General features: G+C 41.3%; 1 protein-coding gene across 4 annotated transcripts in view; it reads right to left on the reverse strand.

Moving 5' to 3' along the window:
- Positions 1 to 26,351, reverse strand: part of DNAJC13 (DnaJ heat shock protein family (Hsp40) member C13) — a 62,851-nt gene that overhangs the window by 23,018 nt on the left and 13,482 nt on the right. For 2 of the 4 annotated variants that reach the window (XR_004427691.1, XM_033166184.1), the window contains exons 7-32: positions 26,091 to 26,297; positions 23,843 to 23,938; positions 23,494 to 23,585; positions 22,418 to 22,584; positions 22,209 to 22,288; positions 21,955 to 22,124; positions 19,206 to 19,305; positions 18,451 to 18,558; positions 17,965 to 18,120; positions 17,384 to 17,440; positions 15,609 to 15,730; positions 15,018 to 15,093; positions 13,184 to 13,279; positions 12,859 to 13,002; positions 11,443 to 11,457; positions 10,693 to 10,775; positions 9,112 to 9,265; positions 6,967 to 7,070; positions 6,715 to 6,874; positions 5,465 to 5,527; positions 3,258 to 3,359; positions 2,942 to 3,046; positions 1,900 to 2,102; positions 1,552 to 1,636; positions 1,216 to 1,370; positions 801 to 846 (exon numbers count right to left, since the gene is read on the reverse strand). Coding sequence is in view for 3 of the 4 variants with exons in the window: in XM_033166184.1 (XP_033022075.1) it covers positions 801 to 846; positions 1,216 to 1,370; positions 1,552 to 1,636; positions 1,900 to 2,102; positions 2,942 to 3,046; positions 3,258 to 3,359; positions 5,465 to 5,527; positions 6,715 to 6,874; positions 6,967 to 7,070; positions 9,112 to 9,265; positions 10,693 to 10,775; positions 11,443 to 11,457; positions 12,859 to 13,002; positions 13,184 to 13,279; positions 15,018 to 15,093; positions 15,609 to 15,730; positions 17,384 to 17,440; positions 17,965 to 18,120; positions 18,451 to 18,558; positions 19,206 to 19,305; positions 21,955 to 22,124; positions 22,209 to 22,288; positions 22,418 to 22,584; positions 23,494 to 23,585; positions 23,843 to 23,938; positions 26,091 to 26,297 (2,946 nt within the window). In the remaining variant the exon portion in view is untranslated. The remainder of the gene's footprint in view (positions 1 to 800; positions 847 to 1,215; positions 1,371 to 1,551; positions 1,637 to 1,899; positions 2,103 to 2,941; positions 3,047 to 3,257; positions 3,360 to 5,464; positions 5,528 to 6,714; positions 6,875 to 6,966; positions 7,071 to 9,111; positions 9,266 to 10,692; positions 10,776 to 11,442; positions 11,458 to 12,858; positions 13,003 to 13,183; positions 13,280 to 15,017; positions 15,094 to 15,608; positions 15,731 to 17,383; positions 17,441 to 17,964; positions 18,121 to 18,450; positions 18,559 to 19,205; positions 19,306 to 21,954; positions 22,125 to 22,208; positions 22,289 to 22,417; positions 22,585 to 23,493; positions 23,586 to 23,842; positions 23,939 to 26,090; positions 26,298 to 26,351) is intronic. The other 2 variants (XM_033166186.1, XM_033166185.1) reach the window with 2 other exon arrangements.

Below are 26,351 nucleotides of genomic sequence, written 5' to 3' on the forward strand. Positions count from 1 at the left end.
GGGGGACCCTGAGGGCCATCTAGTCCAACCCCCTTGGCAATACATCAAGAGTTAGGAGCCGCAGGCGCAGAGTCCAAATGCAGCCCTTCATGTCTCTTTATTCCACCCTCTCCATAGGCCGTACCAAACACTGTCTTGGTCTAAAAAACCCCACACCCCCGATCCCCAGTACTTTCCCCTGGTTGGAATGTGTCATTGAACCATGAAAATGCTTTTATAGGAGAGGGAGAAGCCTCTGACTTTTGCATGGATGGAATACAGTCAAATTCTCTGCATCTGGTGCTGCCCACCCCTGGGGTATGTGGGCCCTGCAAGGCTGTCCAGAAGCGAATGGAACGAGCCCTCAGTCTGGAAAGAATTATTGCCCTTTCCATACATGTGTACCCAGCAGTGAGTGGATATAGCATTATCATCTCGGTCTCCAGGAATTTCAACTCCTACTACAAACTGCTCTGCATCTTGCCTCCACTATCAGAATGCAGCACAACTACCAATGCATTTAACGCTTCAGAGTTGTCTCCACACTCACCCCCTACCAAAACTTCCTAACACTAAATTCAGTTACATATTTCCAACTGTTTGGTGAAACATTGTTTAGCTAATAGCGCAACAAACTTTGGTCAATTTGCCTTTTCAAAGGATCCAGCACATTCTGAAGAGAGATGGTTGTTTCAGAGAGCAACACCCCCCCCCCCCGCAACAAACATTTTTGCAATTTAAATGCTTATACTTAGCACACACACATGACTCGTTTTGTTGGCGCATTGCCAGTTTGTTTTGTAATATTAATTGCTGCTTACCTCTTCAGACTTGAAGGCCTGCTTCGAATGTGTATACTTCAAAAACCTAGAAAATAATTCATTTTTGTTACATATATGCTTTTAGCTCAATGACACGAGCTCAGCATGCAGGTTAATAGGACGATAAAACTTGCACCTGCCCTCTAACCCCTCTGAGCCTTGGGCTCTCTCTGGCCATCTAGCACTAAATACAGCCTCTAGGGACTCTCTCTTCATCAAACTCCCCCTCACTTATCACCATTATACAAAGCAGCCTGGTTTCTTTAAGGTGGTCCAGAGAGGACAAGCGTAAAACGATTTTATCACTTAAAATCTCTCAGAAACGAACGCCATATCCTTGCATTTACACTTAGCTGGTGTGAAACTCTACGTTTAAGTAAACATAGAAAAGATGCTAAACATTTATTGCTTTCACCTTGCAACGGGGAGCACGTTGGAACCGGTATACATCATGATGAAGAAGAATACTCCACTGAGGTAAAGGCGAGGTAACTGTGGGTTGTCTTGCATGATGTAGAAAAGCAATATGGCTACCTTCTCAACAAGAATGGGATCAAAGGTCAGCAGCAGCTGCAATGCAAAAAAAAAACCAAAAACACAACTTAACATGGTTTTAAACTGTGCACTTCAGATTGATTAGGGCTACTGCTCCATTACCCAAAGTTCCCAGATTTCTTTTCTTTTCAAAAAGCAAAATATGCTGAAGAGCAAGCAATCTACATCTTGACGACCAGACTGCAGATCAGCTTACCTGAATGATATGAGGAAGACAAGTGCTGTCTGAAAGGAGCCTCTTCACTCTGGGCAAAGGCCTTATAATGGCATTATCCTGGTCTCTGAAAGGGAAGAGGTTTCCCTAATCAGTGTTTGAATTGCACAACGGCCAGCTTGCACTGTAAAACAGGGTTACCCTCAAAGTGGTTTGATACGGACCTCCTCGGGTCGATGGAACTGTGTAGGGGGTGAATAAAGGCTATGGGTGTTTGTGTGAAAAGAAAAACACAGAACTGTAGAGTTGGTAAGGACCCCAAGGATCATCTAGTCCAAACCCCTACCTTCCCAACTCCCCACCCACCCAACTTCTTTGTTTACACCTTACCTACTGGGGAAATAGCTACACATTGTGACAAGCATGTTGAGGATAAGTGTAGCAAGGTCCGTCTCATTCAACACAGCTTGCCCAGTGGCAAGTAGACACCATTTCAGCTGAGGGATAATATGCAGTGGACGCCATCCATCCATGCCCTGGGCCCAGCACCTTGTTTTGGAAGTCAATACCCCTTTGGTCCACAGTTCCTGCATCTATGTTAGGAATGGATTGCCACAGAGAAAAACAATGCCATAATGAGCAGCGATTGTCTTTTTAAAACTATGTCTTTAGAAGTTGTGCTGAAGGCACTTTCATTCAGACACTACCATACCCTTTAAACAACCTATCCCTAGGTATCATATCAAGGCACCACAGAATTTTAGCAAACCCAAGAGCTTTTGACCCAACCAAAACGGGCAATCAAACAAGCTTATGGATCCACTGAGGCCACAAATGGAAGACACTTGCAATGCAAATAGTGCCAAATGACTAAGAGGACTAAGTTTTTAAAAAGCAGTTGCTAGCAAATGCGCAGTACAAAAAACAAAACAAAAAGCCAGCCAGGAAGAAATTGTAACATCCATTTGGTGCACCCTGCCAGCCATTCTTTGTCAAATTCTCCCAGCTGTGCAGGCCCAAATGAAGGGATTAATGGGAGATACCCCACCTCTAGGGAATTATCAAGCAAGAAGTGGGACATTTCCACTCCAAAGCAAACCATACAAACCACACAGCATGTGCTGGCTCTGAAATTATACCTGTTATTTGTGGAAGCTGAAATTCCCAAGAACAACAATGGCCAAATGAGATATATCTATAAGCACATCCTTTCCTCAACTGTTTACAGGGGTAAGCTGTAACACAGCCTTTCTCCGTCTGGTGCCCTCCTGACATGCTGCTCTGAAACTCCCTGATCATTGGCCAAGTTGGCTGGGGCCGATGGAGCGACAGCCCCAAATATTTGAGGGGCACCAGAGTGAGGAAGGTTGCTCGAACGTTGTGCTTTTTGTGATCGTTACCTTTGACTCAAAAGGTGCACTTGAAAAGTTACCTCGTTAAAGCTGTAAGGACCACTCCTCTCTTTGTCTGCATTGCCAAAGTACCACTCTTTTTCACTCTCTCTCTTCATATCAGGTGATGCTTCAATTACATTGCTCTTAAAAACGAAAAACAACAACCACCCCATTTAGAGTTAGAAACAACACACACACACAAACTACTTTCACGGCACTGAATACTTCATTTTGAAGCTCATTTCATAGAAACTACAATGTGGCCAAGCAGCTTTTAAATACATGGGACTAATATTTTCATAACCCACTCCTGAATTATATACACGGAAGGAAAAGAAATTAAAGATGTCCTACTTGCAGTGGCACGGTTGCCCTACTTGTGTGCAGATGGGCGAGGGTAAGGAGGTCCACAAGGATCCGAATGCCATTTGAATCCATGAGCTCCTTGACATTTTTCTGCAAGAAAGGGAAAACAACAGTCACATGTGTTCAATTACAACATAAGATACAAGATTAAGTGATTTAGTTAAGCATAATCCATTAACTTCATGCTACACAATTACCCAGACAGGCTACTTAATGACTCTAAGAAACACAAATACATAAACTGATGTACAAACAAATACGTCAGAACCTTTAAAATTAGCACAACTTATAAAAATCACAGATATATTCTAAGAGCCGTATCTATCAAGTTTAATGGGGGACGATGATCCTTGGTGTCTATTTTTATCTTATTCCTTAATACAAGAATAGAATTTGTTTTATGGATTTGGGATTTTAGCTGAGCCCATCTCTAAAAGAACAGGACAGGTTAAAAAAAAACACACTACATATGAACTGTGTTTGTCCAAGAAGCATCTAAAATACTTTCTTAAAGCCAGTGGACTGACAGCTGGGGTAGCTCAGTCAGTAGAGCATTAGACTCTTAATCTCAAGTTCATGGGTTTGAGCCCCATGTTGCGCAAATGATTCCTGCATTGCAGGGGGGTGGACTAATAGCAAATACCAAATACCGTATTTTTTGCTCCATAAGACGCACTTTTTTCCTCCTGAAAAGTAAGGGGGAATGTCTGTGCGTCTTATGGAGCGAATGCATGGTCCCTGGAGCCAAATTGCCCAGGGAGGAAAGGCAGATCCTGCTTTTTCTGTTTTAGAAAGAGCTAAAGGCTAACAAGAGGGAAAGAGAGTGTTGAAAAGAACCGCTCAACAGCTGATTGCAGGAGATCGGGGAGGGAGATAAAGGAGCTAGCTCCCTTCCTGCCCCGCCCAGGCCCCTTGCATAGTAGTTCCTTTGCAAGGGCTGAGGATCCTAGGAAATTGAGTTTTTCAGCCATTTGGGGCTTTCTGTTACTTTTCCTCTTGCTTTCTATTACTTGCTAGTGCTTACTGGTTTGCTTTCTTCTTGCTTCCTATTACCTACTGGTGCTTACTGGTTTGTACTGGTTTGCTTTCCTCTTGCTTTCTATTACTTTCTGGTGCTTACTGGTCTGTACTGGTTTGTACTGGTGCTTACTGGTTTGTACTGGTTTACTTTCCTCTTGCTTCCTATTACCTGCTGGTGCTTACTGGTCTGTACTGGTTTGTACTGGTGCTTACTGGTCTGTACTGGTTTGTACTGGTGCTTACTGGTTTGTACTGGTTTGTGTTCCTCTTGCTTCCTATTGCTTGCTGGTGCGTACTGGCTTCTACTGGTGCTTACTGGTCTGTACTGGTGCTTACTGTTTTGTAAGCAATGCTTTTCCCCCTTTGCAAAAGCTGCACAAATCTGAACTGATCCTTTGCAAAAAAAAAAAAGCTGTAAAACTTTGAGCTGATTCTCAAAAAAAACCATGGGTTTTAGAGGAGGAAAACCAGAAAAATATTTTTTCCCTTGTTTCCTCCTCTAAAAACGAGGTGCGCCCTATGGTCCGAAGCGTCCTATGGAGCGAAAAATACGGTAAATACCTGTAATTGGGGAGACTTTTATAGGTCTTTCTGTTCAATATTAGTGATTCAAAGAGTAACAAACTAGAGTGGCTTGCGATTTTCCAAACCAAAAGTATCGTATCCTTTGTGGGATAAGGAAAATGTTGGATGGAAGTGAAGTTACAGGGAACCAGGCAGAGGGCCTTCTCGACAGTGGCACCCTCCCATCAGATGTCAAGGAGATAAAGAACTACACAACTTTTAGAAGATATCTGAAGGAAGCCCTGTATCAGGAAGTTTTTTAATGTTTGACATTTTATTATTTTTTACATTTTGCTGGATGCCGCCCAGAGTGGCTGCGGAAACCCAGCCAGATTGGGGGGGGGGGGTTATAAATAAGAAAATCATTCTTATTATTATCTCCTTGTAAGACATACAATATCCTCTCAGCAAAATTCAACATATCTAATAAAATGGCTATTGATCAAAATGGTAATATCTCCTCCAATTCCATAACACCAATGAAAGAGAACAGCAAGATGTGTGGAGAAGGAGGCATTTATGAGCACCCCAAGCTACAATAAATACTTCTGTGCATGTATTTAAATTGATTAAAAATGGCACAATTTATGCAGAAATGCGAGGTTGCTCACCTTGTTGAGAATCAGCTTGTTTAGGAATACTATCAATCGGTCCCGCTCAAGTCTATCAGTGCACTAGAGAAAAATACAAAACATGTTTTAATAGGAAGTCTGAGAAATGTGCTACAATGTTATCATTTATTTATTTAAGATTAAATATGCTGCACAATATGGCACAATTATCCTCTTATCTCCAAAATCTGTAAATAAAACTAAACGCTCATCTACTGTTATACTATCAGTGCTAGAAAGTGATCTGCTAAAATGTGGATGCACAAAAGCAAAGCAGATCTACAACGGAAACCAGAACTGAAGCAGCTGTAGGGATTGCTCTCCAAAATGTACCGTTTTAGCTCCTTTATTTTACTGCTTGCAAGTCTAAAGTGTAACAATCAAAAAAGGATCAACACAGATGTGTCGCTTGACCAGGTAGAACAAGAAAAGCTTGTTGTTGTTGTTGTTGTTGTTGTTGTTGTTGTTGTTGTTGTTGTTGTTGTTTTATACTTAAAGGTTTACACAGTTTGTTTGGCTTCCTTAAAAGTTGAAGGTTCAAATGCTACAGATAATCACATCCACTCTAAAGTAACTCAGAAAGGTTCAGCAAATTATAAAATTCTCAAAGTAAGTATTTATTTGTTTTTGTTTTTTTAAAACTTTGTTCAAGTACAAGTCTAAAGGACAAACCGTAGGTCACTGGCCATGTTCAGAAGTAGCATTGTTGCGAACAAGCCTACCTTTCTCCCAGACTCTGCCGTAAGAATCTTTTGCTGAACTTTGGCTTGAACACTAACTATGGTTTTAAAACATAGTGTTACAGCACAAACCCCAATTCAGACAAAAAAAACCAAGTCAGGGTTCAGCAGGAGCTTCTGACCCCCCCCCCCAAGCCATGTAGGAGGGGGGGGAGCAGCAGACCAACCTCAGAGGAGGCTAGAATTAAACCATGGCATCAGTGGTGTGCGTTGAATTTTTTCGTAGGGGAACAGTTAGGGCAAGAAACTCCAGCTTTTAACAGCGATTTTTCGGGGGTGTGGGGCTGATGTCATGCCTATGAGCATTGGACCTCCCTCCCTAAGTCAGGCAGAAGCTTCCTGGGGTTTGGGAAGGAGGCACCATGGGAACAACCAGGGGACTAGTCTAGTCCCCCTAGTCCAATGACCACATGCCACTGATAGCCATTGCTAGCTGAATTTTTTAAAAAACCCTTCAATATACCTGCTGTGCTCTCCCAAATTTTGCGCAGTAATTTAAAAAATGCTTACCCTCTCCAACATCCCTATAATATATTTAGTGTCGCTAAATGGGCCAATCTCCTCATGGCATCTTCCATAAACAATGGCCAAGGCTTGCAAACAGAGGCATTTCATACTTATTTTAGGAGTGAGCAGGAAACGGTGATACAACTCATTGAAAAATTCGTACCTGTAGGAAGAAAAAGGTAGAACAAAAGGTTGATTATGCAGACATTTAAGATTTCAGATGTCAGAGAGAATATTAAGACAACAGAAACTCACGATTTCTTTATCGCTCCACTGTCTTCACTTTCATCTTCTTCCAACAGCAATCTCAAGTAATAATCCCCTATTTTGATTTCATCTGACAGGCATTCATACTTCACCTTTTGAAGAGAAAAATAGGATACAGGAAGTGAACAAAAGTTTCTGACATAATTGCTAAGGGATCAAGGTTGTGTGGTGGGAACATAACTTTTGAATGAAGTTCCAGAATCAACAAGCCAGTCAGTTATAAGTATTTCACATTTTAGTTTGTAAGCTAAAACGTACAATGAAGAAAAACCCAGTGCGTAAGTAGCACCATACAAATATGAACCTCATCAACAGAGAGAGAATGAACTGTGTTTGTATGTGGCAGAAGATTAGCTTAAAATACTCAGTTTAAGATATTCAAGGTAAGCTTTTCTGAAACACCTACGTATCAGGCACTTTTTCTACATTTGGTAATAAATATGAGGTGTTATTTGACTAAAATAGTCTGATCGATTTAAAACGTTGCTTTAAAAGAGGACTCCAATTAACTGCATAAAAATATTATTTGTAAATAAAGAGTATAGATGACCAACACCATCTTGGAAGCGGTGCATCCCTCGTATGCAAAAAAGGGAAGGGGGAGAGCTGTTATACCAGGGTGCTTGCTATGATACAGCCACAACATCTAAAAGCAAAGTGTATGTTTTCTTCCTTTAGATTGCTCTTTTTGTCAGTTTAAATGAAATCATTAGACGACTAGGGCTGCAATCCTATCTGGGAGTAAAGGTAAATAACCCCTGGACAGTTAAGTTCAGTTGAATTCGACTATGGGGTGTGGCGCTCATCTCGCTTTCAGGATGAGGGAGCCGGCGTTTGTCTGCAGACAGCTTTTTCGTGTCATGTGCCCAGCGTGATTAAATTGCTCCTGGTGCAACGGGACACCGTGCCGGAAGCCAGAGTGCATGGAAAAACACTGCTCCCCTTCCGGCTGCAGTAATAATAATAATAATAATAATAATAATAATAATACTTTATTATTTATACCCCGCCCATCTGGCTGGGTTTCCCCAGCCACTCTGGGTGGCTCCCAACAGAATATTAAAAGCACAATAACACATCAAACATTAAAAACTTCCCTAAACAGGGCTGCCTTCAGGTGTCTTCTAAAAGTCAGATAGTTGTTTTATTTCCTTGACATCTGATGTGAGGGTGTTCCGGGCTGAACAATGGGGGTGGAGACGCTCCTTCAGGTATACAGGGCCGAGGCTGTGGTACCAATTTATCTACTTGTGGTGGTATGCTTTTGAACTGCAGCTGTGACAAAGCAATGGGAGCTCACCCCGTTGCACGGATTCGAACTGCCGACCTTACAACTGGCAAGCCCAAGAGGCTTGGTGGTTTATACCGCAGTGCCACTGGCGTCCTTATCTGGGAGTAAGCTCCATTGAACTGAACAAGTCTTATTTCAGATTAGAAATGCTCAAGTAAAATCTGAGCAATGACAAAATAAAATCAGTAAGATGAATTGACTATATTTATTTGATATAATGACAGTCCCAGTTATTATTGCAAGCAGGAACTGTGCGGATATAAATTTTCATTATGTACAGGTTGCTGAACTGTAACTATATAAAGCTTTTTCTCCCCCCCCCCCTTTTATATAATTTTTATTAAATTTTCTGCTTTACCATTTAAAATACTCATTTTATATCCTTAAGATATCAATGATTTCTCTTCTTCTCTTTACATGGTTCATTTTACATATCATAAATCCCTACATATTTTACAAAAACTATACCATTCAGCATTCCATTATTGCATTCATCAAAACTTATTTACACTGTTGAATTTATCTTAATGCTGCCAGTGTTTTCAGCTGTACACAATTATTTCTTATATATTCAATAAACTTTTTAAAAATCTTCTTTAAACGTATGTTCTTCTTGTTCTCTTATTCTGTATGTTAAGTCTGCAAGTTGTGCAAGTTGAGCAAGGTCCCAACCAAAGAAGAATAGCAACTTAGGTTGACAGAATAAAAGCTATTTCAAACTGAAGCTTGCTTTTTATACTAGCATCTGTAAGTAACAGTACATGTATCCAGGTATCAATACCGGGATGTTCAAAATCAATGATGAGTTTACATGATACACAAGCACTTGTGTGAAGGTGTACCTCAAATTCATGGTGATTCCAGGAGATGACATTAGCACTGCCAAGTTCTCTGTCGATCTGAAATGCCCGCATCTCAGACTCCAGGGTATCTCTTAGTTCTTCCCGTGTTTTGAAATTCCAAATCAAATTGGATCTAGCATGATCTTGGAGAAATCTTAAAATAGAAACACATGGGAAGCAGATTGTGTGTAGCATTTAACTACATGTTATGGAGGGGGATTAAGTTTCTGAATAAAAATTAAATCACCCACCCACTGGTAACAGTACTGGAAAGTATCAAACTGGCAACCAGGATTCACCAAAGACTTTTAGAAACCATTAAACTAATACATACAATGTAGTATATTCTGCTACATATAATTACAGATCTGAAACTGCTCAGCAATTAGCATTCAGGCTAGCCAGATGCTACTCTATACAAACTATAGTTTTAATGCCAACTTAAATCAATAACTTGAATGTTTGAACAAATGTAAAATAATTTAAAACTTTTTTGTAAAATATTGTATTGCCCGCTTTTGGTGGCGTAAGGCAAGGTATACATTAAAAAAGAAGCATAAAATATGTTTTCAAACTTGTAATCCACACGCTAACTAGCTCTGGATAGCAAGTAAATAATGCTGCAGTTCAGGCAGTTTCAATCCTTTTTACTGTATATGTGTAGCTTTAAAGTTACAAGCTATGTGCTTAAAAAGTAATGCATGTTTAATAGAAATTAAGGGCAACAATCCCCAGAACCACTTAAAGCAGGCATAGGCAAACTCCACCCTCCAGATGTTTCGGGACTACAACTCCTATCATCCCTAGCTAACAGGACCAGTGGTCAGGGACACAGGTGTCAACATTCCCTTTTTTTGAGGGAAATTCCCTTATGCCAGCGCCGTTTCCCATTGCAAAAAAAGGGAAAGTTGACATCTATGGCCATTTCCCAATGCAAAAAAAAGGAAGGTTGACAGCTCTGGTCAGGGATGATGGGAACTGTAATCCCAAAACATCTGGAGGGCCGAGTTTGCCTATGCCTGACTTAAAAAGATATTCCTCCAGCTGTGTTTTTAAAATGGCTTTACATCCTTCTCCTATAAAAGGGAGCATCTTTTTGAAAGTTGAGGAAACTTCAAAAGGTTGCTTGCAACAAACCTCAGCAGCTATTTTTTTAAAAAAGGAGAGCACACTTCCCATTGGCGCATGAGCATTCCTACCAAGGTTTCTCTGAATCTTCCTAAAGCACACTTCATTTTTGCAACGCGCATTGCACACGAAAGTGGCACTGCTCCAATTTTGATCTGACACGCAGTTCTAATCTATACCAAAACAGGGGCGAGGGCCTGATCATTCTCCTCTCTGGAGACAAAAATGGGCAGCGCAATGAATGCAGATTTTACCTTTGTACCTCGTTTTGACACACACTCAAACATCCCTCTCTATCGTCCATTCTAGCAAGCACAAGTCACTATCTGAGTTCCAGGCCACATTCCAGCCAGGCAAAAGAGACACAAGGCCAGTGAAGGCTTGTGACCAAGGGTGGGTTCAAAGGGCCAAAGAGAGGTTGCCCATCCCTGGGCTAAAGCAAAAGAATTGTACCTGTAATAGAAGAGATCCCAGTTTGCTTGTATTTTTATCCTTTGCCTTCGTTTCCTCAGTATGACTGGCTTTTGATTAACGTTCTGCAAAGGAAGATTTGTGAATCCAAAACTGTCAACGTGCTGTGAGATGAGATCGCATAGATTCCAATAAACTGAACAAAAGGTTAAATGTGTTATGTTCTACTCCAAGACAGGTCTGTCTCCATGCTAAAAAGAGACACATTTTTCCTATCTAAAGCAACGAAGTTAGAAAACAAGAATGAACAACTTTACCAGCATGTACCAATCATATAAAAATTAAGAGAGCAAATCAAGTAAGGCCAGAGGGCCACTTGACTGTGACCTGGCTATCTCTTTGATTACACTTTACTGCCAGTGAGTCCAACCTCATTGGATCAGGCACTGCGGGAGCAATGCAATAAGACCACAACTGTGTTACAGAATAAATGTGCATGCAGGAAAGCCACATCTTTAGAGTGTTACCAAAATGAATGGGAATGACAAGACAATCATGCCTGTTAAATCTGGAATGGTGTAACTAGAACAGGATGGAGGGGGTTTAAATTGGCGTGTAGAGGATTACTTCCTTGCAGAATGGAGACATAAAGGAGCTGCTCAGAAGAATGCAAGCCGAACTTGATCAAGAAATAGTTCAAACTAATGTATACAGACAGACAGGTCACTACATGCCAGGTATAATTCAAGGCTGTCTACACTCTACAGAAAGGAATAAGGACTCAAGACTCACCATATTATTTCTGTCCTGGTAGTATTTGGGAAGTAGAAAGAAAAACAAAAATGGAATTTTTAACAAAAGCGCCTCTCAAATGTTTGAATACCTAGAATAATCATAGTTACAGGTAGGTAGCTGTGTTGATCTGCCATAGTCAAAACAAACAAACAAAATCCTTACAGTAGCACCTTAGAGCTCATACCAAGAACAAACTTAGTTGGTCTCTAAGGTGCTACTGGAAGGAATTTTGTTTGTTTGGAATAATCATCTACAGGAAACCTTCCAAGGTAACATCATCACAGAATAGAATCCTCAAATTCACCCCCAGATTCTACAGCCCATAAATAGCTAAACTCAAGACTATTTTGCAGTTAACCGTAAGGCAATGTAATGTAGCTCAGGAAAATCTAGCTACGCTCCCCATATCATGTGTTAGCTACTAAGCAACTCAACAGAAAGACCACCTATAGACCAAAATGGAAGCCATGCCCCATTGCTCAACCTGTCACATAAAGTTTTGATATAACGGCTATATAATTTGATGTGAAGCTAAGTGGGGTTTTTTGGTCTTCGTTTATTTCAGGTCAAGTACTTTGGACAAAGTACTTGCATACGATGCCCTGCATAAAATGCACCATCCCTTATTCCCTGCCAAGTCAACAGCAAGTCAAGTGACAAGCCTCACGCAACAAAATGAAAGCACATTTGACAAACAGGCCATTGCGATTTAGACTTCCATTTGTCCGAGACGCCAAAGTGCAGAATGCCAGAAGAACCACAAGTAAACCAAACGCACAAAAGAATACTAAGTAAGAGCAGGATCAAGATCATAAGCCTGGAAAGAGGAATCCAAGAGGGAGCAGGGATCTAAATCACACCATTGCCCCTCCACACTTATCTAACCATTCAGTAGCCACCATTCATCAAGCAGCGCTAACAGTACATTTGGCATCAAGGAAGAGTAGTAGCAAATTTTACCACTGCACAGCAGGTACAGAAGCCTGTTAAACTTCACAATTACTACAAGAATTAAGATAGGAAAGGGGTAAAATGAATGGACAGCTTTGGTCCAATGTTACTGAAAGTATTAGGAAAGGAAGCACCAGGTCATGCATTCTACAAGGAGCGTACCTGCTGCCCAAGCTCAAAAGGTGAAAGTATGGCAGGAGCACCGCAGAACTCACACTATTTTGACCTTTTTTTGAGACCACAAAAACACCGATGTGCATTATGCGTCACCTTTAATGGAGAAATCCTCTCCTCCACCCCCACAAATTTCTCTTTGGATAAAAATGTATTTGGAACGTAATTAAATGCACAAAGATACCAATAAAATCAAAGCTAAGTCTTCTTCGTTACCTTTTCGGGTGGTACTATAAAAAGGAAAGCATTGGTGCTCAAAGTACAAAGGCAGAGGTTTAAACGTATTACCTCTTTCTGAGCTATCCCCATTTTGTCTCTCCAGTGCATCAATACCAAATCCACCTTCTCTTTGGCAAATTTTTCAACTTCTTTAGCAGCTTTTCCTGCAAGCCTCTGCCACTCTGGCACTTTATTAAATTTTCCGTATTGATCCTGCAGAACAAAGCTCATCGTTAATCCAAATTAATTTCACGGGAAATTTTGAGATGAAACACTGAAATATGTTGCAATGATTATATCCAAGGGTGCCTCGTCCTCAGATCATGAACCATGTAGGGCACTAAGCAACAACAATGCAAAGGAAGGGAATTCAGGTAGAGAACATCATACTTACATTTGCAATTTTTAAGTTATCCCTAATATGCATCCGATCAGCATCTTTTTCAGGAACAGGGTCACTACTGTCCAGGTAGAAGAGCAGGCCTGATGGCTAAAACCAGAAAAAAAGCTTTTAAGTTTCTTCAGTCGTAGAGCAAATGTTTATTAACCAAAATCAGAGTGGTGCATGCTCTAGTTATCTCCTGCTAGGACTACTGCAATGTGCTCCATGTGGGGCTACCTTTGAAGGTGACCCGGAAACTACAATTAATCCAGAATGTGGCAGCTAGACTGATAACTGGCCACCAAGACCCCATAGCACTGGTCCTGAAAGACCTACACTGGCTCCCAGAATGCTTCCAAGCACAATTCAAAGTATTGGTGTTGACCTTTAAAGCCCTAAATGGCCTTGGCCCAGTATACCTGAAGGAGCGTCTCCACCACCATTGTTCAACCCAGACACTGAGGTCCAGCTCTGAGGGCCTTCTGGCAGTTCCCTCACTGCGAAAGGTGAGGTTACAGGGAACCAGACAGAGGGCCTTCTTGGTCATGGCACCCGCCCTGTGGAACGCCCTCCTATCAGATGTCAAGGAGATAAACAACTACCTGACTTTTAAAAGACACCTGAAGGCAACCCTGTTTAGGGAAATTTTTAATGTTTGATGTTTTATCGTGCTTTTAATATTCTGTTGGAAGCTGACCAGAGTGGCTGGGGAAAGGCAGCCAGGTGGGCAGGCTATAAATAATAAATTATTATTATAATATATATATTCCAGTAGGATATGAACCCAACTGAATAAAAAAGAGTTAGCTCTTCCAGAATCGGCTGAAGTCCTGTTTACCAGATAAGCTATGGGACTGATCCTCAGACATGCATTCTGGGCTTTCTTTTATCACTCACCATTTGAAACACTTTCCACACAATCTTTATTTTACTGTCCTTTCTCCCCAGAATTCTATAGCAGACAACAAACAACAAACCACGACTTATACTGTGAATAAGCAGCAGGCTAATGAATGGGGCTCAATCATGCCCACCTGCTGGGCATCATGGGCACTGGCTTAGTGTTGCATACAAACCAGGAAAAAAACTTGGCTTATTTGGAGAGAAACAAACCACAAGAGCTGGTTCATACCCAAAATTAAGCTGAGCCTCATAACTTGTTTCTCTAGGGAGGAGGCAACTGAGCAGTGTGGACCGGCATGAGGCTTATTCACAATAAACCATAAACCATGGCAAACTGTAACGTGCAAAGTGGTCCAGTATGTCATTTGATTTAGGATTTTTAAATCAATTTTTCCTCCTTAGAACTACATTGGACACGATTCCCGCTGGTATCCCCCCCCCAAGATAAATGGCCCCATGCCATATCACAAACTGCTTTTCAAACCTTCTCAGAAGGTTTGCCATGAAGCATGTGGGACTAGAAGTTTGAGGAAAAGCTCCAAAAATTCCTTCAATGCACCAGATCTTCTCTCTATTTGGTCTGGGGAGGGGGAAGTCTTGCAGGCGATTTCATATACAGAGCACAGATTAAGAGGCAACCCCAAGCCTCACCCACTGAGCTTTTCTCCGAAACATTATAGAACTTGTGGAGTGACACCTGTAGAGCTACAATTCAGAAAACCTGAAGAAAAACTATGCTCGTCCAAAAGTTTATGTACATGCTTAAAGGATTCTCTAGATCCACCATGAAATCTTCCATCAACATGTGTACATCCAAGCATAACATTTATTCAACATCGGTTTCTACAAAGCCTCTTTAAAGCATTTGCTGATTAGACAGAGCTGAGTCAACTGCAAAAAAGCACAAGCAAAACTAAGAATAACATTTAATGTAGACTCTTACCAAAATACGCTTCAACAAGTTTAAAGCCGTTGCATTTTCAGCTGTCCAGAGGCCCACTAGATGCCTACTCAGCTGCCTGAGAAACAGAGAGATTGAGAAATGTGCTACTTATTTGCCAGAAAATGATTAAACTTCAGACCATGTAATACATTTCATTGTTTTGCAGCTGCTGTTAAATATATGGAGTCTAACTCCCAACTCAACTGTATTTCTGCTATGTAGCCTACACTTCCTGAAGTCTTAGGGTAGACTACAAATATTGTACTTAGATTGCAGACTTCTTAATGCCAGTTTTAAGCACTGGTTATCTGTGGTTATTTCTCATATGGCCATTACCACAGAACAGTGGTTTTCAGCATGTTCTCTCCAATAATTTTGCCTATTGGTTTCTAACCTGCTACTGTACCTCTATGCCTGCCACCTTCAATTCAGGTGGTCTCCTCAGCGGTAGGGTGGGATGAAACAAAACATTAGTGAGGAATTTTCACTCGCCACAGGTACTGTCTGCAGTGATCAGTTGGGAAGGGGCAGGTTATACAATTAGGAGGCTATCACACAAGAGAAATGACAGCAAGTAAGCAAGTGACTTACCTATTTGTAAGCATCCTTTGATCTGTGCTTATTGTAAACATAGCAGTGTGCAAATGACGAGGTAAGGCACCTTCGCTGAGGGCAAGATCTTGCATTTTGGTTGCTATTTCTTTGTCTCCCTCCTTTGGAAACAGAGCAAGAGGATAACCATGAAAGAATCTTAGTTAAGTTGTTCTGCCTTTAGCTTGCAATGCCGAACAGTGGAGTGTTTGGAACCAGAGATAATATACTGCTTTCACAGTGTAGATGGTACTTAATGTAAAGGTACTTTATAAAACTATGTCCCTTGCCAAATCACAAGAGTGCCAATTAGTGCTACAGGCAGAACTGAAGTTGTTGGCTTTCATATTTTTCAAATAGAGAGCGTGGCCATGATGTTTTATTCTGTTTTAATATTCTGTTGGGAGCCGCCCAGAGTGGCTGGGGAAACCCAGGGTATAAATTATTATTATTATTATTATTATTATTATTATTATTATTATTATTATTATTACTCCTTTCTCCCAGGCTATTTTGGCACAAACTAATGTGCATTTGATGGTGGCTGGGTAGATTTTAGTTTTATGATGATATCACCCTTTTGGAGTTAAATGATTTGCCTGTGCTTGCTATTTCTAAGGATGTTAGGTATTTAGGGTTGTTTAAGATTCAAAATTGAATTTTAGTGAATTCAATATATTTAATTATGTATGGTACCTAGAATTAACTAAGTGATGTGTGTGTGTGTGAAAAATTCTCTGTATAATAATAACAACAACAACAACAACAACAAACAATAATAATACCTTTATTGTCATTGTATATTTGGTTTGCCATCCTTTTGGGGGCTTATGGACACATTTCATTTCAATTCAAATTTCAGAAGGGTGTTTCCTGAAGGTGATGAATCAAACCACCCAGTTGTCCACAGTTACCTTTTTTCCTACTATATGTTTAGTACAGTGTTCTTTCTCTAAGTTTCAGTAGTTTGGCTGATGTTCTTGCTGTTTTTCCAATTACAGTGGTACCTTGGATTGCAAAGTCTGGTTTGCATACGTTTGCATCCATCAAACCTGGAAGTGCGTGCCCTGGTTTGCAAACTTTTTTTGGATTACAACCCATTTATTATGAACAAATCTTTTTTGGAGGCCACATTGGCAAAAGCGCGCCTTGGGTTACAACCTGTTTTGGTTTACAAAAGGACCTCCAGAACGGATTATGGTTGTAAACCAAGGTACCACTGTACTATTTTCCTTATGTGAGCTGAGTTATATAGCCTGACTGCTCCTGTAGCTTGTCAGTAAAGAGACTTAAGTGATGGATGTGTGTCTAATGGACAAAGAACAGTCTACGATTCCTGTCTGCAGCCACAAGAGAGCAGCATCACCCACCATGTTGTGCACTCAACACCCCTAAGAAAACAAGATGTGAGCCAGCTGCTCCTTCCAAACAGCTGAATGCGACTGTGCAATAAGTTATAACAGAAAACAAGGCTTTGGATGCATGTTTGTTTAACTAAGCCAGTGTTTTTCAACCACTGTTCCGCGGCACACTAGTGTGCCGCAAGATGTTGCCTGGTGTGCCGTGGGAAAAATTGAAAAATTACTTTATATATAGTCAATATAGGCACAGAGTTAAATTTTTTAACATTTTTTAACATTTTCTAATGGTGGTGTGCCTCGTGATTTTTTTCATGAAACAAGTGTGCCTTTGCCAAAAAAGGTTGAAAAACACTGAACTAAGCCATTCCCATTTATAAGGAAGTAAAATATTACAAGATTGCATAGATGCATTACCTCTATTATTGCCTTCATAACCAATCCAGCTCCTTTCACAATGGCCATGGAAGGATGCTGCAAAACAAATAATAAAAAGGAGTGTATGGGTAGCAAAGTTGGTTAGAGCATGGTGCTGATAACGCCAAGGTTGAAGGTTCGATTCCCATGAGGGACAGCTGAATATTCCTGCACTGCGTGGGGTTGGACTAGATGATCGTCAGGGTCCCTTCAAACCCTTATGATCTATCATCATTATTTCCAACTACAGTATTAAGTGACCTGTTACAATAAAGAATTTACAGTAGTGGGACAGATCTAGAACCACAGCTGTCATTCTGGTTCTTGCTACTTGTTGAGGATATTAATGGGTTTTCCATTCAAAAGCCTCTCTGCTTCACAGTTGGACCTGTTCCCATACAACAAAGTTCTTAGCCTACTGAAATGGGAGATAGTAAAATAATGTGGGACAGCTTGCATTATACGTTAGGACAAATGACCATCATATGGTGTTAATTTCCCTCAAGAGTATTAGCTCAGTTCAACTAGCAGCAGAAACAGGGTGGAATCTTTGCTGTCTCCTTTCTTAGCGTTAAACTCACCTGAAAGAGCTTGAAGAGGGTTCTCCCATTAGATGCAACCATCTCTAGTAACATATCAAACTGCTGCCCTTCCGTTGTCTCACTATATGGAGCACAGAGGGCAAAAGTAAGGAAGTCCAAAAGCGAACTGATAACAAGGGCACCCGTTCCATGTTCCTGAAATTGGAAAAGGAAGATCAGATATGTCGGATATAGCAGCATGTTAAAATAGATGACTATGCTTTTTGAAAAACTCTTGCTAAAATTGTCTTCGGCTTATGAGCTACAAAGTGGCATGCCCCTGCTATGTCTCACTGCCTCCACTTAAGTTTTTAAAATACAACTGTATATTCAACGGAGAGGCATGATCAGACGAAAACCAAGACGCAAAACTGAATATCCTTGCAAATCTCTAAATTATTTAAACTGTAGGACCTCTGTCCCACATATCCCCCCCCCAAAAAAAACAGAGAACCCTTTATTATTTGATTGATGTGAAAGATTTACCACATGGGAATTGAATTTCTCCAACAAGTTTTCCAAGAACTTCTTTGAAGAAAGAAGAGATGCTTTATTTAGCTGTTCTTGCCTCAGGTCATAATCGTCATGCATAGGCTATGGATAAAAGACAGCAATTCATCAGAATGTAGGTCTCAAACATTCTTTAAGGCTCCAGCTGCATAAATGGAAACACATGCTAGCAGGAAATGCATGATAAAAATTAAAGAGTTCATAGTTTGCCTTATTTGTTCCAAAATAATGTAGATAGGCTATGCACTTGGGAGGTCATATATCAAGACAACACCCATTCTTTAAATGAGATACACTGCAATATCCTTCTTGCTAAAACGATGGTTCTTATAATGTCAGAAAATCTTCATAAGCTAAAAGAAGTCGCTCAAGCTTCCTTGTGTAACTAAGGCTCTCTGCCCTTTACTCCTCCCCTGCTCCACCATCAAGGATCACATAATCCCCGCACCTGTAAAGGAAGAGAGAAAAAGCTTCTTGCTCCCCTAACATTGTCCCCACTATTGATTGATTAGGTGTATAATATTTAGCCTTGGGGAGAGTTGAATAGGCAGTTACCTGTTTATCACTCAAAACCTGTACTGATGGGATTCAGATAAAGCTATACAACTCCTTTGATCACAGTGCTGCTTCTTCCTACGGAGGCTATGACATTATAGGAATTTCTGTGTATAACCCATCAAACCAATAAAATAAATATCCTATTTTAGCATACTCGCATTAAGAGAACTTACACACATGAGGGCACATAGCATATCAATCGAAGCGTGAGTTACTCCATCATTGTTCCTTTTAAGAGCTTTCACGACCTTCACTCCCAGGCGCTCTCGAAACCTTTCAAAACATAGCAAAGTATCAGATTGAATACTGAAATAGTATCAGCATTTTGACAAATATCAAAAGCCCTAACTTAAAAGGTACGTAAATAAACACTCAAGCATAACTGACAGCAGCGTATTTGGGGAACGGTAAACTTGAACATTACTAAAAGTTCAGTCAATTACTTTTCTTTTTAGATTTTTCAAAATTATTCATGAAAGCTCAATGATATGGCCTAGTAGCTGTGGACAGTATAACTGCCAGTAAAAAGAAAAGCTTCTAATAAGCTACAGCTAAATAATTGCTGTCAAGAATAGCAGGGGGAAAACAAGCACATCGAGACCTTGTCTGTCACGGGAAATGAATTACATGGCTAAGTGCAACTGAGCTGCCAAACAGTGTATGAAGAGCAAAGTTTAAGAATAGTAAAAGCTGGGGATCAACAGCTGGACCTGGGAACACAAAAGCTGTAGCATTACAGAGCCTAATGCATTTGGTGAGCAATCTGGATGGGAGGCCACTGAGAGGCTCATAAAATATTTTTATTTAACTTACAGAACTAAAGTCATCAGGTGTCCCAAAACCCCCCAAGCACAATAAAAGTAAATAGATGTGCAGAAGCCAAAAGAAAAAAAAATCATTTCCAGCACTAACCCTCCAATACATTTTTAGATTTGATCCAGTGATTATTAGAAAGGGTAACAGTTTTCCCACCTGCTTCTGCACCTTTTAATAGATATACACAACTGTGTGCATGCTTGCAGCACTAGGTACACACAACTTTACTCTTAAGATCTCTGTAATTACTGCTGTACAGAGCTATAATCAAAGTAGTTAAAATTGAGTGAAAAACTTGAAGGCTATTTCCAAGACACCACCCTCCTTAACTGTAGTTAAATAAACCAGCACTGTCCATACATTGTTGGCATCAGCCAGTCTTGGGAGACAATGGAGGAGTGCGCCGTTGGGAATGAAGTCAAATTGTTGAAAGGTTGTAGCACCTGCTGTGGCTGTGGAGACCGATATGGGAGAGGCATGTTTTGTTGCAATTGGGGCAGACGAAGGCATTCAGTTGTGCTGCTTCCATTCTGTGGACACGACCAAGCCAGTGTAGACGTCGCTGAGACAAGAGTTTGAACATACTGGGAATGTGGGCTTGGGAGAGCACATCTCTGTTTGAGACTCTGTCCTGTCATGTGATGCCCAAAATCTTCTTGACACAGTGCATGTGGAAGGCATTGAGATGTCGCTCCGTGTGGTTGTTTTTGTTGTTGTTCAGTCGTTCAGTCGTGTCCGACTCTTCGTGACCCCATGGACCAGAGCACGCCAGGCACACCTATCCTTCACTGCCTCTCGCAGTTTGGCCAAACTCATGTTAGTAGCTTCAAGAACACTGTCCAACCATCTCATCCTCTGTCGTCCCCTTCTCCTTGTGCCCTCCATCTTTCCCAACATCAGGGTCTTTTCTAGGGATTCTTCTCTTCTCATGAGGTGGCCAAAGTACTGGAGCCTCAACTTCAGGATCTGTCCTTCTAGTGAGTACTCAGGGCTGATTTCTTTGAGAATGGATAGGTTTGATCTTCTTGCAGTCCACGGGACTCTCAAGAGTCTCCTCCAGCACCATAATTCAAAAGCATCAATTCTACGGCGATCAGCCTTCTTTATGGTCCAGCTCTCACTTCCGTACATTACTACTGGGAAAACCATAGCTTTAACTATACGGACTTTTGTCGGCAAGGTGATGTCTTTGCTTTTTAAGATGCTGTCTAGGTTTGTCATTGCTTTTCTCCCAAGAAGCAGGCGTCTTCTGATTTCGTGACTGCTGTCACCATCTGCAGTGATCATGGAACCCAAGAAAGTGAAATCTCTCACTGCCTGTGGTTGTTTAGTTGTCCACAATTCGCTTCCACAAAGCAGCGTGCTCAACATGCAATCTTCATCTTAGTATCATTAGCATCGCATTCTCCCAGACTGCTTTGGAGAGGTGAGCTATTGCCATAGCTGCCTTGCCAATACACCTGTCCAGCTCAGTGCTGGTGGAGATCTTGCTGGTTATGGTGGAAACCAGGTAGACAAAACTGCCTACCACCCCAAGAGTGTGTGGTCACCAGTGCTGATGCATGGGGTGCTGGTGATGTCCTGACACAGGATGTTGGTCTTCATTAGGCTAATGGTAAGGGTGAGCTATCGGCAGGCTTGGGCAAAACTGTCTATACATATGTATAGTACCACTATGTACCACAGAGATAATATGTACCACTGAGATCAGCTAACATTAGTGAAGAGCAAAGCAAGGATGGTACAGTCATACCTCGAGTTGCGTTTGCTTCACGTTGCGTTTTTTCAGGTTACGAACGCGGGAAACCTGGAAGTGTTTACTTCCAGGTTTGCCACTTCGTGCATGCACAAGAGCGATCTGCGCGCTTTGCACATGCGCAGGAGCGATCTATCACGTCACGTGCATGCGCAGAAGTGGCGCTCTACTTACGGACTTTTCGGGGTGCGAACAACATCCCGGAACGGATCGTGTCCGTAAGTAGAAGTACCACTGTATTGATGTTGCTTTGCAGAAACCATTGTGGAAGACTCAAACTTTAGAATGGGCTCAGAACGTAAATAACTCACACGCCATTACAGGATTACTGCTGAAAGCCAGGTACCTACCTTGGAAGTTGAGTGAAAGCAAGGAATCCAGCTTTGGATGCAACTAATCTTCTAACGGCTTGGAACTGGCTTTCAAGCTCTGCAGTTGATGCTGTCATGTCACCCTCTTGCGAGAGCAATGCCGTTATGGCATTGTTGATTAGCTTCTCTTTGTTTTCCGAAAACAAGCCCTGAAGGAAGGAAGGAGGAAAGGTGCTAACCCTTTGGACAGGAACAGAACAGAAAATGTATAGAAGAATGACTTTTTAACTTACATCTTGTGTCACTGCATGCAGAACTCCACTATAGGAAATGTTGGAGTTGAACCGAAAAACAGCATCTGCAAAGTTGCCATCTGCAACAGGACAGGCATGGACATAAGTGTCAGGCAGACTGATATTGCAGCATGTCAGTGCAGCTTGCTTTGCAAAAAGCTTGCAGAGCACTCATTTCAAATATCAGAAACCGAAAGCAGAAGACTTACTTGGAGGTGCTGCCAAGAACCTGAGATGAAGGCTTTCGACTTCCTCTTCCACGGGCATACTCAACAAGCCCCACCGCTGCCCCTTGTCTGTTGGAGTCATTTTCACACAGACATCTCTATTGCCAGAGGCTCTTACTCCATCCAGCAAACTGGCTAGCAGCGAATCCCTAGGAAAATTGTCCCAACAATTAGCTTTTCCAGCCAAAAATGGCAAGCATGCTTATAAGCCTACAAGAACACACACACATTTCATTCTGCTAAAGATAATATAAACAAGTGCTGCAAACACAGAATTTAATTTAATTTGTTAAATTTGTAGACTGCTCTTCATCCAAAGATCACAACGTAAGAATGCCTCGTAATAGGCAAGTTTTAATTGGATAGTCTTTTGAATACACCCTAACCTGTATCATGGCACTGCAGGGGGTGGCTTGAGGGAAAGGAAAGTGACTAAGGCAACATGTTGACATACGGAGGCCTGATAACTAGCTTGCGATTAAGTGAGAGGGAAACTGTGGTTTAATTAATAGCTCTCTGAAAGGTATTAGGAGAGACAACAATACATTTCCCATATCATCATCATCATCTGCAGTTATCTGCAGAGATGGGGAACAAAACTGATAAGTTTAGGTGAGACATTTTCCATGGAGTCCTTTATGTATTTTAAAAACTTTGTAAGGAAAAAAAGCCTACCTGCATTTCACATTTTTATTGGTAATTCACCCCTGCCATTCATTGCTTTGTGTATCTGATTTTTCTATTTTTCCTTCTGGGATAATACTGCGTTCTTAAAGAACAATAACAACAACAACAAAAACCCTAATGGCTATCCTTACCTACCTACCTGTTGGGAAACTTATTTCAGAATCCTATTTGAATCCTCTATAGTTTTTGCAGGGCGTGTTATCAAGAAGCTACTGCATTCCCTCCCAGAGGTGGCATAAGCTTAAAATGAATCAAATGTAAATGCAGCATTGCAACCTGGTTCTAGGAGTGAAACTAACTATGTAAGCACTGTGTGGTTTACCCAAGACATGTCAGTAAAGAACAACAGTTCAAGAACTGTTTAAAAATACCTCTCTGTTGAAGAATATTTTCGGATTTGTCCCTTGATAAACTCTATGGTAAAAAGCTGTGGATTTTCAGAATCGCAGACAAGCGCAAATACCTTTAAAGAAAGAGTGTATCAAACAGGTTGTCGTCATTCTGCACTGTATTTAAATGACACACTCAAAAGTTTCAGTATTGTAAATGACATACTCTTTGTTTTTTTCTACATCCCACTATGGTTGCATTTGAGCTTGTTACAAATCTTGTTGTGTAAACTTCAGATTTTAATAGACGTACAACAGTCGATTTAGATAGCTTAGAAGTTACTATTCCCTCCCACCCCAATCCAAAGCTCTAAACAAGTTTCCGCCCTACCTCTCCTAAGGGTTTCAGTGTTGCAATATTGTAAGTAGCTGGGTCCCGTTCCACTAAGCAGGTTTCTGTAAGAGCCAATATCCTTTTCACTGGTTCCTTTTAAACAAATAACAAAAATAAAGGGAAGAGGCTTAAATTCAAATTGCTATAGTCATAGACACCAAATAAGATTGGGTTGCCATATTCCAAAGTCCAAAAACCCAGACAACCCCCCCCCCATCACACACATTTGGGGCACACACACACAAACACCATCCCGCATCTCTGTTGCCCGCCTTACTTTTGCTGTCTTTGGCTTCCTGCTCACAAACAATGCAAGGTGCAAGGTGCAAGGTGCTGGGCTTGTCCCTATTCTTGGCTTGTCCCTTGTCCGAAAAAGCAGGCCCAGTGCCTCTCTGGAGAAGCTGCTGCTGCCACTGCCAGCAAAGGTCTCCTGGCGAGTCCACTGCCTGCACCAGATCGCAGAGACCTCCGCAATCTGCTGCGAGCAGTGGGCTTGCCAGGCAGCCTTTGGTGGCAGCTCCCGCTGCTGATGCTCCGGCGAGGTGCTAGGCCTGCTTCTTCTTGGCACATCCCTATTCTGCTTGGAAGCCGGGGCGAGCTGAGATGAAGCAGGCCCAGTGCCTCGCTGGAGGAGCTGCCAAGGGCCGCCTGGTGAGTTGCCAACCGGGGTTGCCATACATCTGGTTTTTCCCAGACATTTGATCGATTTATGGAAATTCCGCCCAGATGTTACTGCCGCCCGCCAAATCCCAGATATGTCCGGGGGAAACCGGACGTATGGCAACGCTAAAGTAAGAGATTTCACATTTGGGGGCAATTTTCTTCTGGTAGCAAGCAATGTCAATTGCTATGATTTGGATCCAGACTCGGCCACAACTAACTGCAGTGTTTTGGACTATCAATCCCATTAGTCCTGGCCAACACAGCTGATTAGTTGTAATCCAATGTATCTACAGGGCATCAGGATGGAGAAAGCCTGTTCGTTTCTATGGGTTTGTTCTAAGTATGACTAAGCTTGATTCAACTCAATGGCCATGATCCTACTGCTTACCCCCTCTCCCCATATGAACCTACCCAGACCCTGAGATCATTCTCCGAGGCCCTGTTCTTACATCTCCTCCATGGGAGGGGTCCAGAGGGTGGCAACGTGAGCATGGGACTTTTTTTTACAGTGGCTTCCCATTTGTGGAATGCTTTGCCCAGGGAGGCTCGCCTGACACCTTCATTATACATCTTTAGGTGCCAGGCAAAAATGTTCCTCTTCAACCAAGCCTTTGGCTGATTAACATTCTATGCCCTTTTAAATGTGTTTGTGGGGTGTGTGTGTGTGTTATTGGTCTGTTTGGTTCTTGTTCTTAATATGCATTCTATGCTTTCGTTTGCATTTTAATTGCCCTCCGGATGAAGGGCAGTATACAAATTAAATATATAATTTTAAAAAGTGGGTACAAATCCCCAGAAAGGGTAATATTTAATCTTGACAGTACCACCAACTTTCATTATGTGACTCAGAAAAAATATATTCCTAGAATGAATGGCAACTGCCAATCTACCTTAAAATATAAAAAGAAGGAAGCTTGGTTCTTTCCATTTGGGGAGAAAAAATCATAATCAAAGTCTAAGTGTAACTGATCTTTTAATTAACAATTTTGATAGAATTTCTAAATTTTTATTCATTCATTCATTTAATTTGTATACTACCCTTCATCCGTAGATCTCCAGGTGGTTCACAGCATAAAAATACAAAATAAAAATACAAGATAAGAACAAACCGAGCCGATAATATTAAATCTAAGTAGATACATGATAAAAAGCAACAGCTCCTTAGCTAATGCAAGGGATATGGCCTAGCCTAATGCAACTTTCATTTCCCCCCTTGAAACTGCAGACCACAGCATACCATCCTCTGTGGAAACAATTCTCAAATGTAGTGGGACATGGATGGATGGCTGCCATCCACAGAACAGCAAGTAAAGCCCCATGGACATACTTAACTAGTTTTCTCTTCTTTGTATCCTAGCCATTTGATGTGTCAAAAATTTATTTAAAAACAAATAATTTTAAGGATAACACAAGGTTGCATACTAATAGTTGTGCACATTCTTTATAGAAGTACATATTCACACAAAGAAACACACAATTCAAGTTCCAAAAAACCGGGCAAGGTGTATGTGTGTGGGGCACACAAAAGGTCCCCCCCCCAAATTCAGTACTCAAATGACGCGTTCACATTTTTAAGCCTTACCGAATGCCTAGGAGATATCTTTTGGACCACAAACTCGGCTAAAGAAGTAATAGATTCATCATTGCTGTATTTTCCAAAGCGAAGTGTCAAATACTGCTCAAATTCCAAAGGTTCCTTCCTTATCCTCAAGGAAATGCCAACATAGTTGCCAGCATGTTCTATTGCACTTTTAATAATTTCTTCCCTTTGCTCAGAAGCAAACGAATGCTGAAAAATTCAAGGGACTTTGGTTAAGTTCCTAAGAGCTATAAAAGTGAATGC

This window comes from Lacerta agilis, chromosome 12, assembly GCF_009819535.1.
Source record: "Lacerta agilis isolate rLacAgi1 chromosome 12, rLacAgi1.pri, whole genome shotgun sequence".
Taxonomy (NCBI): Eukaryota; Metazoa; Chordata; class Lepidosauria; order Squamata; family Lacertidae; genus Lacerta; species Lacerta agilis.